Consider the following 16215-nt stretch of genomic DNA (forward strand, 5'->3'; position numbering starts at 1 on the left):
TTATTCTTTTACTTTTTCTCCTGGTTTACTTTGGGCTGTTACCAGCCATTTGCACTTTGTTTTCTCTTCATTGCTGAAAAGAAAAAGTGCCCATTAAAAGTCAAGATTTGAAGTGCTGAACTTAATTCCTTGAGTCCAGTCCACAGTTTGGCTCTGATTACTGTACCAGGCTGACCTCCAGTCCAAGGGAGGGTGCCTTGGCAGAAATCTGAGAATTCCTCGATCAGTGACTCCCTTTTTTGGATTTATGGAGTCTTTAGGTGGATGGCTTTGTGCTAAATGTGCTCTTATTGGAAAGGAATGGGGCTGGAATGAGAGGAACACGATGTTGCACAACATAAATGTTTGCAGCTGACCTCCGTATTCACTATGCTTGAATTAGCTGGCCGTTGCTGCACCTCGCCTTGAACCATGTACCCTCAAAGCCCAGACAACTCACGTAATGAATGGTTTTAAGTAGTGGTGAAAAAGAAAAGTCGGGTAATTCTGTTAACCTTTGTGGCTGGCTCCGGACTTGATTTTTTGCCCCCCTTGAAAGTCTTTGCTATTATTCTTAGAAATAAAATTTTAAAAGACTCGGCAGCCAAACAAGCAGAATATTACATTGTGGAACAGAGTGACTGTGAAAGCTCTTTGTGCTGACGATTAATTTCACATGTAAACACTTTCATTTTGTTGCCAGCAAGGAGATTTCCTTTTCCCTTCTCTGCCTAAAGTCTAGAAATAAAATTCCACAGCTGTCAGGTTCCCACATATTCATCAGTGGCCTCTCAAGATGGCTTCACAATGAGCAGAGTGAATTTAGAGGATTCCACTATTAAAGTCTGCAAAGCTTGTTTCAGAAACCCCAACTCACAAAATCAAGAATTGTAAATCTTTTGCTTTCCTGACATGTAATGTTGGACAGTAACATAATCTGTGGCATAATATTAATAAAACATGAACATTTTCTGTGCCCGTAGTGGGAATATGCACCCGAAGCAAAGCTAATGCCATTGGGTTTAACCAATTAATGAGCCACCATTGTCTTCCTTATTGAAACACGTTGCCTCCCCCAACCTCTATTTGTGCATGTTAAGGACTTACCAGGCAATGAAACTCAAGGAGTGGCAGCAGGAGCCACAAAGGCCTGCCTTTCCTTTCTAGCAGGAGGGCATTTATGACTATAGAGTGCAGTAGTTGGGTGTTCATAATGCATACTCTGTAATTACCCACTGTTACCACAGCCAGCTCCTGTGTGTGTGTGTGTGTGTGTGTGTGTTTAAATTAGGTCAGTGCATGTTTCATTTAGCTCCCAAGCCATAATACTTGCCAGCCTAAGCCCCAACACTTTTATTCTGCTTTCCAGAATGTGCAGAGGTTACATACATCATTTGAAGGGCTCAGTGTTCTACAGGTTTATCTTTTTGTCTTCCAGTGGCAACGTGTTTTCCCCGCTGTGTGCTGCTTCTCCAAGCAGCATCCACAAGGTTAGGCAGATTTCTAAGACTACATCTCTAGAGAGACAGCACAGTGCATCATCTTTTGGCACCATCTAATCTTTGATGTAATGTTGTTCAGAGAAAATGATCCTTGTAGCTCATTTATGGTTTCAGTTTACATTTGGCCCTCTCATATGACCAGTAACACCTGGGAGCAGAGTGGCTTTTGAGGGAGATTCTTTATAGCACCACTTCAAAGGGTTTTTGCAGAAAGGAAGTGTATGTATGTGCACATGAATTCTCCTTGAATTACAGTACTAGGTTTCACAACTTCCTGGCCAATTAAGCAGAATAAAACATGTACACATACAGACACATACTATTTAATTGGCAGAAAGATTATGAAATATACCCCTTTGCTGCAGAAAGGATTGATTATGCAGGTTGGACTCCTGCTGCCCTAGTTGGCTTTCCTAATTGCAGGAGATAGATACCCATCCTGTTAAGTTATAAAGGACCCATGTGTACATTCTTTAACCCTATAGGACCCCATCAGGGATAAAGAATAATATTACAGCTATGGTCCTTAACAACCAAACCATGCAACGTACTTTCATGGCAGACTTCTGAAAATGTATGTTAACTAATGAAGTAAGCAGCATTTATGTGTGTGGTGTATTTAGCCTCTGCAAAAAGATATAACCCTGCCTTTAAGTATCATTCTCATAGAAAAGTCTCCCCCAAAGAAATATTGATAAAGACAGTAAATGAACAGAGGAAAATACAAACTTAGAAACAGGTAATAAGTAGATATGATTCAAATTTTACCTGCAGTATAGTAGAAGTGATAGGAAACATGTCAGAGAACTTTTAGATTGATTCTGTATGTGGACGATGCCATTGAAAAATAAATAGCAGATTTTGAAATGAAAAGCTTAAAAGTTTGAAAAATAATTTAAGCAATAATCTAGTTTGCTATTTTTTAGGACCTTGGAGGACTGGTCTCTGAATTTTCCTACATTTCATTTTTCTAATTTGGAGCACTAGTTGTCAGCTATTAATAATAGTTTATACAAGCAATAATTACTGGTAAGCTAATTACTTTATAGCCTTTTAAAAATGCAGTTATTTTTCATGATGCCCTGTCCAAAGAGTAAAATAAGCCTCAAAAGAAAGAAAGGAAAGAAGGAAGGGAGGAAGGAAGGAAATGAGGGACAAAACCCTGAGTATTTTATTTGCAATTTGTATGCTGTGATAGAATATTGTAACTTACCTATCAGTACATTTAAGAGAATCAGTAAGAAATAGCACATTTAATATTTAAATATATAGTGGGTATAAGTATATTAATTATACTCAAAAGCATAAAATTGGTTTTTTCTAAGAATTGCTCAAGGATATCTAAATACATGTCATGATTAGTGTATTTTAAACCACTGTGGTTCTTTATGACGTTCTGTTGTTTTTCACCCTAATTGTCAGTAAGATAAATATAGCATTACAGAAAAAGATGCATTAACCAATATATTCAGTGACAAGTATAAACACTCAAAACTTTCCCAGAATTCAAACAAAACCGTTGCATATTCTCCAAATTAAAGTAACAAAATTTTCCTTCCCCCTACCTTTTTTTTTTTTAACTAGCATTTTGTTTTCTCAACTGTTGAAGGTATGATTTGCTTTTCTGATTTTCTAATTGATTTCTGGAAGAATAGTATTCTAGAGGGTTTTGAGGATTTTATTTGGGCAAAAACAATTGTTTATTGTATACATGGAAAAGCCGGTTTTAAAAGAAGACATACTTTTTGTGAAGATTAATGCAAACTTTGGTTTGTTTAATAAAACAACAGTTTTGAGGTATTCCCATACCCAGAACGCTTAAATTTTCGAGATGCAAACCACCGAAACAACATTAGAGAATTCAGTGAAGTGTCAGAAAGTTAATTGGTCTTCATGAAAAACACGAACTTGAATTCAGACAATGAATGAATGGAATGCAGTATCAGCCACGTGCCCATGTTTGGAGTGTCAGTTGATGAGCACCAAGAAGAATGGGCAGCTTTACAGTTCAGCAAGCACAGATGGACTCTAGAAATATGGATCAGCTTACCAGTTTTCTGATCCTCATATTATCAGCACTCAAAAGCTTCAGTCGTAGGGTCATTGTCAGTTCCTAATATTCTGAACTAGGTAGGAAACTCATGGGTTCATGTGGGTCTTGTTACTGCTGTGGCCCCTGGGAGCTGCAGGGAGACCTCCTGGCCACAGGGCCACCTGCCTGCATGGAGCTCATTATGCACTTATCCCTCACCCTTCTATCTTCCTTGGCTGATTCTGACAGCCATCAAATGCCCTCCCAGATGCACTCACTGCCACCCCCATTTCCTTTGTTGACAGCACTACTGGATATTACTCTAAATGTTGGTTTTGTTTGTTGTTTAGTCTGTTGATACATGTTCCAGCAGCTATTACATTTGACATAACCTATATATTTATTTTTGTTGTTGTTGCCCTTAAAAAGCACATTGTGTTTAGTTTGTGAGGGCTGCCATAACAAAGTGCCACAGACTGGGCAGCTTAAACAACAGAAATTTATTTTCTAACAGTCTGGAGGCTCCAAGTCTGAGATCAAGATGTTGGCAGAGTTGGTTTCTTCTGAGGCCTCCCTCCTTGGCTTGTAGATGGCTGTCTTTTTCCCTGTGTCTTCATATGGTCTTTCCTCTGCGTGTCTGTGTCCTAATCTCTTCTTAGAACAACATGCATGGGTCACTTCAGATTAGGGCCCACCTTGATGTCCTCATTTTAACTTAATTGCCTCTATAAAAGATCCTGTTTCCAAATACAATCACATTCGGAGGTACTGGTGGTTTAGGACTTCCCCATATGAATTTTCAGGTGATACAAGTCAGCCCACAACACACATTTTTAAAAGTAGATTTTTGTGGATTGATCACCCCTGCTGTACCTTTCCCACCCCCAGACTTGAGCATCTAGAAGGCAGGAACTCTATTTCTCTTGCAATCCCCAGAACCTAACAGTGTCCAGCACTTTGCAGCTATTTCATGAACTGTTGCTGCATACATGCACAAAGGTTGGTAAAAGACATGATGTTGAAAAGTGGCACTATTTCTGACTGCCAGAAGTAGAACCTGGTGAGTAGACTAGAACATGTTCCGCTATGAGAAGAAGCGGCAGAGAAAATACAGTACATTTAAACCGAGACAGCTTTTGACAGAAAGACAAATGATTGTTGCTTTGGACACCCATTCTCCACATCCAGCTCTGGGAAAGGAATGGAAGTTGAGGCCCTTGTGGAATACCAAAGGTCAGGTCTGAATCATTTGAGAGCAAAGGTAATTAATGATTGTCAATCGATCTTTTCTCTTAAGCTCTTCACTTTAGAGTCTGAAAATACTGCAGGTATAAGAAAGAACAATGTTGTAATGCAGATAGATCGTATTTGTTTCCAGTAATTTACCACTGTTTCTTAAAACTAGCTGTGCTTAAAAAAAATGAAAAGTTTAAATATCTCCTTTAGATACTATGTCTAGGGATATGCTGAGTTCTTAGACACCAGCCAAGCAGGTTTTAAGAGTGTAACTGAGACTCCTCTGTCCCTGCCATTTTTGGCTGAAGGTTCTGACTTTGAAGCAGATTGGAAGACTACCACAAGGCCAAAGCAACGTTCATTTTTCTAAAAGTATACAATGATTATGATTCAAATACTTAAAAATGCCTAATGTGCTAAAAATGCCTAATAGTAAAAAAAATGCCTTCGTCAATGTAACAAATATGAAGTGAGCGATAAAGTTTCCTTAGTCATGTGTGTTTTGCTGTTGGATATTCATGTTCCCAAGTTCTTTGGCAAAAGTTGTTGGCTTTTTTTTTTTTTTTTTTAAGCAAATGGACAGTTCTTGGAACAACAGATTGTTAAAATAGGTGTAATAATTTCTGAAAGGCAAGCTATTTTTCCCCTACAAATTAGACTTGGGTGCTTTTAGTATTGATGCTTAGAGGTTAAATGTTAAAGCAGTGTCATTTCGTTAAAATGGAATATCCCAGAAAAGCACAAGAACACAGGAATGACAATACTTACCTGACCTTGCTTTTCATTGCTTCCTATGCCTACAAAGTTTTTATATGTACTTTTATCAACATTTTTGGTTTCCAATGTAACTTAATTTCTCACTAATATTTTAAGACTGTACTTAAAATATGATTTTTAAAGTGGCAATATAGAAATGTAATCACTTTATATCCATTTATATGAAGTGAATTTAACAGTAGATTCAAACGTAGGGTCCCCTCAAGTTAAGCTGAAACTGGGCTTTTGTGTGCTGTGACTTTGTTATAAGTCTTGAAAAAAGCTTGTGTATTTGAGATTATTTTGTTTTCTTCACCCATTCCTGGATAAAGGAAATGTCAGAAGTGGCTGCTTGTCCCAAACAAGGCAGATGGTGGAATACTTTCTGAAGGAGCTGGGCAGAGGAGAGGAAATATGTGGAAAAGTAAGGTGGTTGGGGTGGAGGGAACCACGTGGCTCAGAAAGCTAGACCCAGTCCAAAAAGAAAATAGTTCCAGCTCTTGCAGAATGAGCTCTCTTTAAGACCCAAACGTGGGTGGCGGCTGTGGACTGGTGTAATTTTGAGGGAGTGGTGGTAGGCAATTTGCATTCTGGGATAATGTGAGGGCAGCAGGATAGTGGAAGGAACTGAAGTTTAGAATCTGGAAACCTAGTGTGAGTTTCAGTCCTACCCTACACTGCCTGTGTGACTTTGGGCAAATCGTTGACCTTTTTGAGTTTCAATGTCTTCATTTGTTTAATGATAAGACCAATATTATAGGCTTATCATCAGGACAAATTAAGTAATGTATGCAAAATTGCTTTGTAAGCTAGGATGTGCTCTAAATGTCACTGGTGTAGATCAAAGATAGTTACTGTTCAATTATTCCGAAGAGTGAACACTGTTAACCATCCATATTTCCTACCCTAGATCTCCTGACAAAATGGATTGATTGGGGTATACCGAGTATTACAGTCAACCCAATGATTAGGTTATCTCAATTAGGGCTTCCAAAACCAAAATCTAAACAGACATCTAAGTCTGTTTGTTAATCTGTTAATGAGGTATGACTCTTAATTGTTGTTTATTAAATGTGAAGCTTATTTATTGCAGAATGTGGAGAATCAGATCTGGAGGGAATCTTACCTAATTTCACTCTGCTTTCAATCAGGACTGTATTAAATGTGAATTAGCTCTGACAGATGGTTGCTGGATTCTGTTTCTAAATTTTTTAAAGAAGATTTCACAGTTTTTCTCTAATTTCTTTTAGTAATTTAACAATTCTTATGCTGAGTTCTTCCTTAGAGCTGACCCAAATCTTAGTTGTAATTTTAAGTCCTTTCCCCCCTCCTGTCATTACTGAAGATGGAGAACAGCTGGTCGGCAACCTTATGCTAATCATCCTTTGTATATTTAAAGAAGAGTTACTCAGTTCCACTCCCTCGCTCCACCCCCTCCCACCACCAAATTCATCAACTAGTATTCTCTGAATCATTCATGGTGATGACACCTATCTCCCGCCCCTCCCTCAGACACTTGGCTGTTTCAGGCAGCTGGGCAGAATGTGTTGTCACTGGCCACGTGGACTTGGAGAGAATCTGGGCTGCTGCTTTCTTTCCTCTTTTATTTTGTTCATAATCTTTGGCCTTCTAATAAATGATCAGAATAACCCTTAACAGTGTTTGATGGAGTTTTGCAAGGATACTTATCATAGAATCCTTTGAAAGTTAGACCTCCCTGGTGACTTAGTGCACTCAGCCAGACATACCATTAAGCTGCTACTTTGCCTGCTAAAAATAACATTGATTGATATCTCTGATTTATTGGACTTAATCTTGGCAGATATTGAGCTGAAACTCCTGAGTGTAGTGTGTGTTCAGAAGCACACTAAGAGTTTGAAAGAGTTAATGGTTTCCCCAGTGCTCTAAGTTGCAGTTGGGAATAAGTGACCATTGAGGAGAATTGAGCTCATTAAGGTTATCCCATGTAGTTTCAGAGTAGATCCTGTTTTTAATCTGAATGTGTGTGCTTTTGTGTGTCTATAGGTTTATTACCCAGAACTCTTTGTCTGGGTCAGTCAAGAACCATTTCCAAACAAGAACATGGAGGGAAGGCTTCCTAAGGTAAGATCCCTAGATGCCATTTTGTTAACACTATTTTCAATATTGAAACAATTGTTTTAAAATATCAGAGCCTTTTCATTTTAATACCCATTATAGGCTGCTATAAGAATCCATCAATCTGATACTATGATGACCTTGGAAATAATGTACTTTTAAAAAATAAAGTCCTCTGACTTAAAGTTCACATTATCTTCCTTTCTTCATAAATAAAAAATTTTCATTTAAAACATGAAATTAGTTTATCAAATGTACAATTTACAAGTTTTAAATCTGTTCCATTCCTGGTTAGACAAACTCAAATACAATGATCAAACTAAAAGATTTCTTAAAAGTGTAAGATGATGACATAATTGCTTGCTAATGAAGTCTGAAGGTCTGATAAGATTATCCATGAAGCAAAAGGGAAGACCAAAAAACTGTTACATGTCTTTCTTCTAATTTTTAAGCCTAAAAACAATTTTTTATAAACATGGTTTCATTGTTCTGACATCTTAGGTATGGCAGTTCTCTGCCTCAAAATTTGTAAAATTTATATTTTAGATTTTAGCATAATTTCTGAAACAACAACTACTTACCAGTTTTTACTGTAGATACTGAACTTTGCCTCTTAGGGTAAATACTTATTTGACCTCAAGCAGGAAGAGTGTACTTTTTAATGACTTACTGATTTTGCAGTTAATAAAGAAAAACAGAATCCACTGAAACTAACATTTCTATTTGAAAGTTTCATAAGTGTAATTGATAATGGTGAGGCCTCCCCCAGCTATTACTGGTATTTCAATGTTTAAGAAATTATTTTATTTACACTCAATAGTCTCAACAATTCCCTATCTTATACTGGCAGGCAGAAACTGAAGAGGTTGTATCAACTGGCAGTTTGCACTGAAAGAAAACAATCTTAAATCACTTTTAATCTTGCAGAGCATTTTTGAAGGTCAAGGTTGAAATCACTGGCAGAAAAGTAGGTGAACAAAATGGTTTGGCCCTGCCTGAACTAGACTTGCACTGATTTGTAGAGCTGGAGTGGAAGACAGCTAAAATAGTAGCGCTCTCCTTAAAACACACCCACACCCCACCACCTCACCAACAGCACACCAGCGGCAGCAGCAGTATAACCGTAGACATTCATCACTGTGCCAGATCAGGGCATAATTCTCTTAAGGCAGCTGAGGGCAAGATGTGAAAACAAAGCAAAGTATAGCCTTCGCATTAATTCTTGCCTCATTCAGGCATCCAAAGGTCCTCTCTTTGATACTGGTGACATAAACCAGAAGGGCAGGACTAGGCACAGTTCCTTGATGAGCTCAGTGGTGCCTCCCCCTACTCTTAGAAAGCCAGCCCTGGTGTGCTAGGTCTTGTCCTCCACAAAGACATGCTCCCAGGGGTGGGCACAGTGGATCATGGTATTCAGGTCTTCCGCTATCTTCTCTAAATATGTGAATAATATTTTAAGCATAGTGTATTTGTTCTTTTTCCAGAAGTTCCCTTCTGGAAAAGCATATCTTTGCATAATTGTAGGAAAAATAATCTTGACTTACTTGGACCAAAGCACATTATTAACTGGGGATTAATTTCCTAGTAGTCATCTGTCGGGAGGGCTGATCCACCCCGAGGCACATTAACTGGCATGACTTCCAGGATGGCGGGGCTGTGGGAGCCACTGGACACATCTGCCCCCCAACCCCTAGCCTCTTGAATTACTCAAGTCCCTCAGTTCTGTTGGCACAAATATGTGCTGGATGATAGAACAACTGTTTTTTCCATGGATGGACTTTTTTTTTTGGCTTAAATTCTTATAAGGCCTGACTTCTGGATCTGGAGAAAGAAGACTTCTTTGTGTCCCATCTTCAAAATGCCTCCTCCACTTGTTGCAGAAGCCTAAAATTCCTTTAGTGGGGGCAGAAAGCCTATTATTATTATTTTTTTAAATAGTGGGAGGGTGTGTGGATTGAAATCAGTTGGGGGAAGAGGATTGAAATCTAGTAAATCCAGGACTCCATAGGGAGGATGCACAGAACTCTGTCTCCTCAGGAGCACCTCTCCCCACGGGCACGTTGGGCTCTGGTCCCTCAGGTTGCTGCAGTAGCACACCTCCCTGTGGGCCCTACTACCATTGCCTCATCAGGGTCCAGTCTGTACACCTCCCTGTGGGCCCTACTACCATTGCCTTGTCAGGGTCCAGTCTGTATGCCTGTCTTCCACACAGCAAGTTAATGAAGGGTGAGATGGGCAGGGACTGTTTTTGTTTCTGTTTCAATCTCTAAGCTTAAAATTGAATAGAGTACTCCAGCCATAGTAGGCACTCAGAACATGAAAGTGAACAAAGAAATGTTTATTATCTGGCACCTTGAAACAGAAAAAATAGTAAAAATGGTAAATTCAAATGTGAAATAATCTTCACTTTCTTTTTTTCTGGAAGTGCCTCTTCCCAAATCCCTTGCTCTTACTTTTGTTTTGTTGTGTATGTTTCATGGAGGTAGAAGATTAGTACTGAGACTAAGATTTAAATAGAGAGATACACTAACGTTCTGTGTATTCACTTTTGAACAGAGTAAGTCTGAACAGGAGCAGTTTTAAGGCAAGCTGTGTGAAGAGTATAATTGTTGAGTTAACATTTATCAACTTTTGGTTTTCCTTCTTTTCTTGCCGGTGACAATTAACAGCCATTGAACTCTTCATTTGTCCAAAACCTATGTTTGTCCTATCCTGAACCATGGTAACTGATTGACTGTGGGGTGAGATGGGGTTGGGCTGGCAGCATTATTTTAAAGACACTGGTATTACAGTAGATTTCCTTTTTTTTTAATTTTGGGATTGTGTACCAAGATTCCAAGATTGAAATTATTTTCAGAAATGCAAGTAACTACCCAATATTATTATGCTTTTAGAAATTGAATCTAGACTCTTAAGGGTGTGTGAATGGTGAATTATATTTTTATTTAATTTTCTGGTTTGGTCCCATTGGTATTTAATGATACCAAAACAACCTCTAAAATCACAACCTAAGATTGGAGTATTAAAGTACATAATGGGTATATATGTCCAAAAACTGTTGTATGCTCTGAAAGTCTGAGACTTTTAAGCAAAAAATTGAGGCATACCAGATGTTTAAATATGGAAAATTATACAGTAAGTAAGACTTTTTAAAGTTGAATTATCTGTTGCATTTAGTTCACCCCTGGGTTGCTGAAAATATTTACTCAATTTCAAGTTGTTTGGAAGTTACTGGCTTCTGAATTCTTAAAAAGAAATTTAGATGTGTTAATTGATAGGTCACAAAGTAAGATGATCACTTTAATCCAAGTACTTTACATCTAGTCAAATTGGCTTATTAAAACTGTCTTGTTAGAACATGTGACTTGAGCAGAAAAAAAAAAAAAACCCACACATCTTTTAAAACCACAAAGGATGTTTTTTTCCAAGAAAATGTCAGTAATTAAAACTCCAGAGTTCAGCTGAAAGAGAGACTATCGTCAAATCTTCACTATGTTCATACCTGTACAGGGCATAAAATCCATCTGTTGTAAATTAATACCTTTATTATGCATCATGTGGGCAGGTGGGCTTCACTGTGCTGTGCTTCTGCTGTCTGGTTGTGATGGAGAGCTCCTCTCCACTGTTGGCGCTGCAGCAGTGTATCCGGGAAGCCACATGGCGGCAGATCAGCAGTCACACTGAGATTGAGTTATTCTAGTCAGAAACACAAAAACCTTACTCATCAGGATTGTGAGGAGAGACTTAGAATAGCCCCAGTCAGTTCTGGCCTTGGTTTCCCACTAGCCTCCTCTCTCCTATATCCGCTGTCTGGGCACCCTCACATTATTTCTCTCCCAGACACTTCCCATCTTTGGTACCCACTTCTGGCATGTACCAATTGCATGTAGAATAAGCCATACATAAATAAGATTTATGCAAGTTGGATATGTTTTTAAATATTTGTATTACATATTTGAAAATAGATTATTACTGTTCTTCATCACACCCTCTGGACTCTTTTTTTTTTTTTTTAATTATCGACTGACCCTTCTGTGAGTATCTTATCACCCAGTCTAAGGTTGGGCCCCATCTGATACTAGAAACTGTCCCAAGAAACCTGACACTGGGGAATGCTGCCTCACACATGGCTGGCACCACCATGACAGAAGCACTTCATTCTACTGAAGCAAAGGTGGCCAGTGTTTAATTACTTTATTTCCTCACAGACCTAATATTTACATTCAGGTGAACTGTGTTTAATATGTAAACTCTGTTTTGCAAAACAGCAAGAGTTCAAGGGTAAAATGTGGGCTGGGCAGGAAAAGCAAAATTTTAAAAAATGGTTTCAGAAGCATGACTAATTTTGTCTTTTATGTGTGTGTGTCTGTGTGTGGGTCTGCCTGCTTTGCAGGGAAGACTTCCTGTCCCAAAGGAAGTGAACCGCAAGAAGAACGATGAGACAAACGCTGCCTCCCTGACTCCACTGGGCAGCAGTGAACTCCGCTCCCCAAGAATCAGTTACCTCCACTTTTTTTAATCGTAACACCTCCATTTGTATTACATATGGTGTATGGGTATTGATGAGGTCATGGTATCATATATGGGATTTTTTTCTGTGTAAATCATCAAGTATAAGAAGAAACTATGGGACTCTGAGCCTTGCTTTAGAGAATTTACAGTGGACAAATAGGTATCATCAAACCAGTTTTTAATCATTCTGACTCAAGTGAAAACGCTCAGAATTTCACACTGTGAATCCACGTTTACAACCCTTACAGGTGGGCCTTCAGGCCTGGTTCGCTACAACAATGTCTTCCACAACTCAAACTCCCACCGCGCTCACACAACTGGTCCACTCCTGCCTTTTCACTCACACAGCTCCCGACTGCTTCTTGCAGAGGCTGAGAGTCCCCCCTTTTTTTTTCATTTAGATGTAACAAACCTAGTAGTTTATGTTCATCAATTGTCTGTATATCTCTATATTTTATCCATGTACTCTTTTGATGTATAGAAGTAGTTTGAAACTCATTGTTTCCTTGTGGTAAGTGACCGAGATGCTGCCACAGGACCTGAGACACTGATGAATGGTGCTATTTTGGACTTTCAACATGCTCCTTGGCGAGGTAGCTCTGATGGAGTTATTTTTTATTTCCATGTTCTAAGAAGGTGTTGGTACTCTGTTTCCCTGAATGTTGTTCTCTAGACTGGATTGACTTGTATTCCTTGTGTCTTCAGTGTGGCTTTCTTCCTCAGTGTTGTAGGTTGAGCGAATGCTACCAGAGTGTGAGAGACGATTGTCTCGTTGACTGGCACTCACGGACATGCAGTCACGGTAGCGGGAGCAATCACAAAACTGTAATTTACTTACCAAATCTATTCCTTTCCGTAGCCTCGCCTGCCTGACTTACAGAAAGAAAAGCAATAATTTTACAGGCATTTTGAGGTGTCTCTTTGGGTTCTTTCTGTTTGAAAGGATACTTGTGGAAAAAAAGAGCAAAACCTTTTTAAATAAATTCCCCCTGGAAAAAAAACCCAAAACACTGGCATCTGAGTAGGAATATGAAAATGACACCTTTTCCAGATATTAAATTGGAAAACAATGTCTTTACAAAATCATCATGCTTTTTTAAAAGGCAGAGCACTCTTTGTTTGGCAATTTTGATAAGCAAGGTGTAGATTTACATTTTTGTCCTTGCTCCCAACGAAATGGATAAACAAAACTAAAATACCATCTACTCATGGAATGTTGTTGTGTTAGCCAGTCTGAAAGCCCACCTTAATTTTTATATAACTGTCTTTTAGCTCTTCTTTTGACAGGGCAGGCCTTGTTCTGAACTGTTTCGCTTCTGACTGTTAAACACCGATGACGCATGCACTGCACTTCTTCGTTTTCTTCTTGCTCCCCCATTGGCCTGAGTTTCTTGTGCATTCCTCCTCTCCCTCCTTCGTTAGAATAGATATATCAGCTGTGTAAATAGAGCAAGAAAACAGTATTCTGCATCTGTGGCATTTATGTAGAGTTGCAGTTGTGTACTGCTGAAAATGCAGGCTTTTGTAACAATGTGATCTTTACTGATGCACTCATGACAAGTACCCAATGTATTTTAGCTATTTTAGTAGTATTTGTTCAATAAATATGCAAGCTGTAAGGTAACTGTCTGATTTGGCTCATCATTGAAGAGGCCTAGTTTTGAATGCCTTCTCTGGTTCTTGCTAATTCGTGTGTTCCCAGAGCCCCAGAAGTCAGGCCAGCAAACCCAAGGGCAAATATCAAAAGAGAGAGAATCAGCTCTGCCTTTCATGCATTTTCCCTTTTGAGGATTTTATGAGATTAGGGGCTAGGCAGTGGCTCATTAAGATGGTATTTGCAGAACTGCCTCTGGACACAAAGGAGAATTAGACCAAGATCCTTTTATTTCTACACTTTTTCTCCCTTCCAAGGCATTCCCATACACTTCAGAACTTACTCTTTCTCACTCCTTGCCATTAAGACCCACTGTGTGGTATTCTTTATCCCTGCCAAAAGAGATCTGACCTCACTTCTTCATGGACTCTTTGCACTTTTTCTCAGACAAAAAGCTTAAACTTGTAAGAGGATAAAAATTTGAGACAGAATTTAAAGTCATTAAGACTTAATTCATGTGTACCCAGATACCTGGAACCTACCAGATGATAAGGTGATGGTGAGCAGAGCCTTCTAGAGGTCTCATGTGACCCTGAAACCTGGCAGTTCAGGGGATTCATGCACTCTCTGTGCATGAGAAATGTCTTCTGGTTTCTCCTCATCCATTCTAGGAGTGAAACTTTTTAACTTGGCTTGTACACAAGTTGCTTATTTGGCTGGTTGGGTTCAGATTGCATTGGAGTTTCACCTCAACAGAGACTAAGGAACAGACCTCTGAGATAAAAGCAGAGAGAGAAAAAACAGCCAAAGGGAATATCTCCCTTGCAGTGGGAGCTCAGCCTCTGGAGAGTGGGCATCAGATTCTCTCTGAGAAATCTTGGGTCTTAATATGTGTGTTATGTCAGGAAGGACTTTTACATTTGGGGGTTACTGAACTTAATTTGAAATTAATGCGCATCTCAGATTTTGGTTAAGTTTCCTATTTACCCTCAACTTTTAGTAAGAGAAAGGAGCCTTAGGGCAGAACCAAATTCTAGGAGCTTACCAGATCGTTAGAATTTGTTCATTCTGAAGGAAAATTCTTAAAAATGACATACCACCACCATTTTGAGTATTAACCTCTGGATATAATAAGGGAAGTTCTCCTTCAATTTAATTACCTTTCTTTTTTTAAAATTTTTTATTTAAAAAAAAAAAAAAAAAAAACCATCATCTGAAGACTTACGTGGGGCTGGAGAATCTGCTCCCAATACAGGTTAGTCCATGGCTGTTTGCAGCATGCCTCAGTTCTTCTACTCATGAGCTTCTCCCTAGTGCTGCTTGAGTGTCCACATAACTTCTGGCTTCCTGAAGAGCAAGTAATTCAAGAGAAAGCTGAGAGCAAGCTAAAATGCTATGACCTATTCTCAGAAGTCACCATCATCTGTCATATTCTGTTCATTAGAAGCAAGTCGCTAAGTATAGCCCACACTCAAGGATGAAGGAAATTAGTTTCTACCTCCTGAAAGGAGGAATACCAAAGAATTTATGGACATGTTTTTAAATTAGCACATGATCTGAAGTTGAAGAGCTCAGGGTAATTATAGGTCAGAGTCTGGAAGTAAGAAGGGCTGAAACTAGCATCACAGCTACTTCTATTGAAAATTTTTTAGTCCTTGGAAGCGGCATATGAGGACAGCATCCAGGAACTATAATACTGGGATTGCATAGCCTCCATTGGTTAATCCATGTTCGATTAGACCCAATACTAATATTGAGAGAATGTTGTGAGAAGCTGTAAAAACAGAGGAGCTGGAATAAATGATGTTTAAAGTTCCATCCAACTCTATGGATTGTGGGGTTTGCTGATGACAATTCCTCAGCCTCCATAAAGCTTAAATAATTGACTCTGCACTTTTTAAACTTGAAAAACTCGTGTGAGGATCCAGCAATGTTTTGTGAAGGGTTATAAGAACTGGAGAGATAGCTGGGCTCACTTCAGAAGACCCAAACTTTGATTCAAGACTGCTTTGTTCTCTCACCAGAGGCAAACATATCATCATGTTGCCTTTGGGAGGAGACGGCTAACAACCGTTGAGCTGACATAACCTGGAGATTTGTTTTGCAATGTGTTGTGTAACAATGTTGATTTAATTGCCTACATTTACAAATCAGGCAATTTTACATGAAAATCCAGGTAGAAAAGTGGAAAATATAGCAACAGTGGGATTGGAGGTGAATAGCTGCCTCTACCTGTGGATGAGGCATGTCCTCTCTTTTATCAAACTCTCATCACCTCTTTTCTTATATCCTGTCTGCTTCATTGATTTATATCATCTGCTTGCCTCTGTTGGTATGGCAGTTAGCAACACTAATCTTCCGGTTTGGGGAGGATGGTGCTGCACTTATTTCCACCAACAAAGGCCCAGGGGACCTTTGGCACTCATTGTTTGATAGCAGGAACACTTGCATGATGCTGAACACCAGACTGGAATCAGAGGTTCCTCAATGCTACTCAAAACTTCTCT

General features: G+C 39.0%; 1 protein-coding gene across 1 annotated transcript in view; it reads left to right on the forward strand.

Moving 5' to 3' along the window:
• The window catches only part of NREP (neuronal regeneration related protein), a 238066-nt gene extending 224328 nt beyond the window's left edge, over positions 1–13738 (forward strand). The window contains 2 exon segments of the mRNA XM_073010771.1: positions 7531–7608; positions 11996–13738. Of these exon segments, the coding sequence (XP_072866872.1) occupies positions 7531–7608; positions 11996–12121 (204 nt within the window). The 3' untranslated portion in view covers positions 12122–13738.
• Positions 13739–16215: the final 2477 nt, after the last annotated feature.

This window comes from Chlorocebus sabaeus, chromosome 23, assembly GCF_047675955.1.
Source record: "Chlorocebus sabaeus isolate Y175 chromosome 23, mChlSab1.0.hap1, whole genome shotgun sequence".
NCBI lineage: Eukaryota > Metazoa > Chordata > Mammalia > Primates > Cercopithecidae > Chlorocebus > Chlorocebus sabaeus.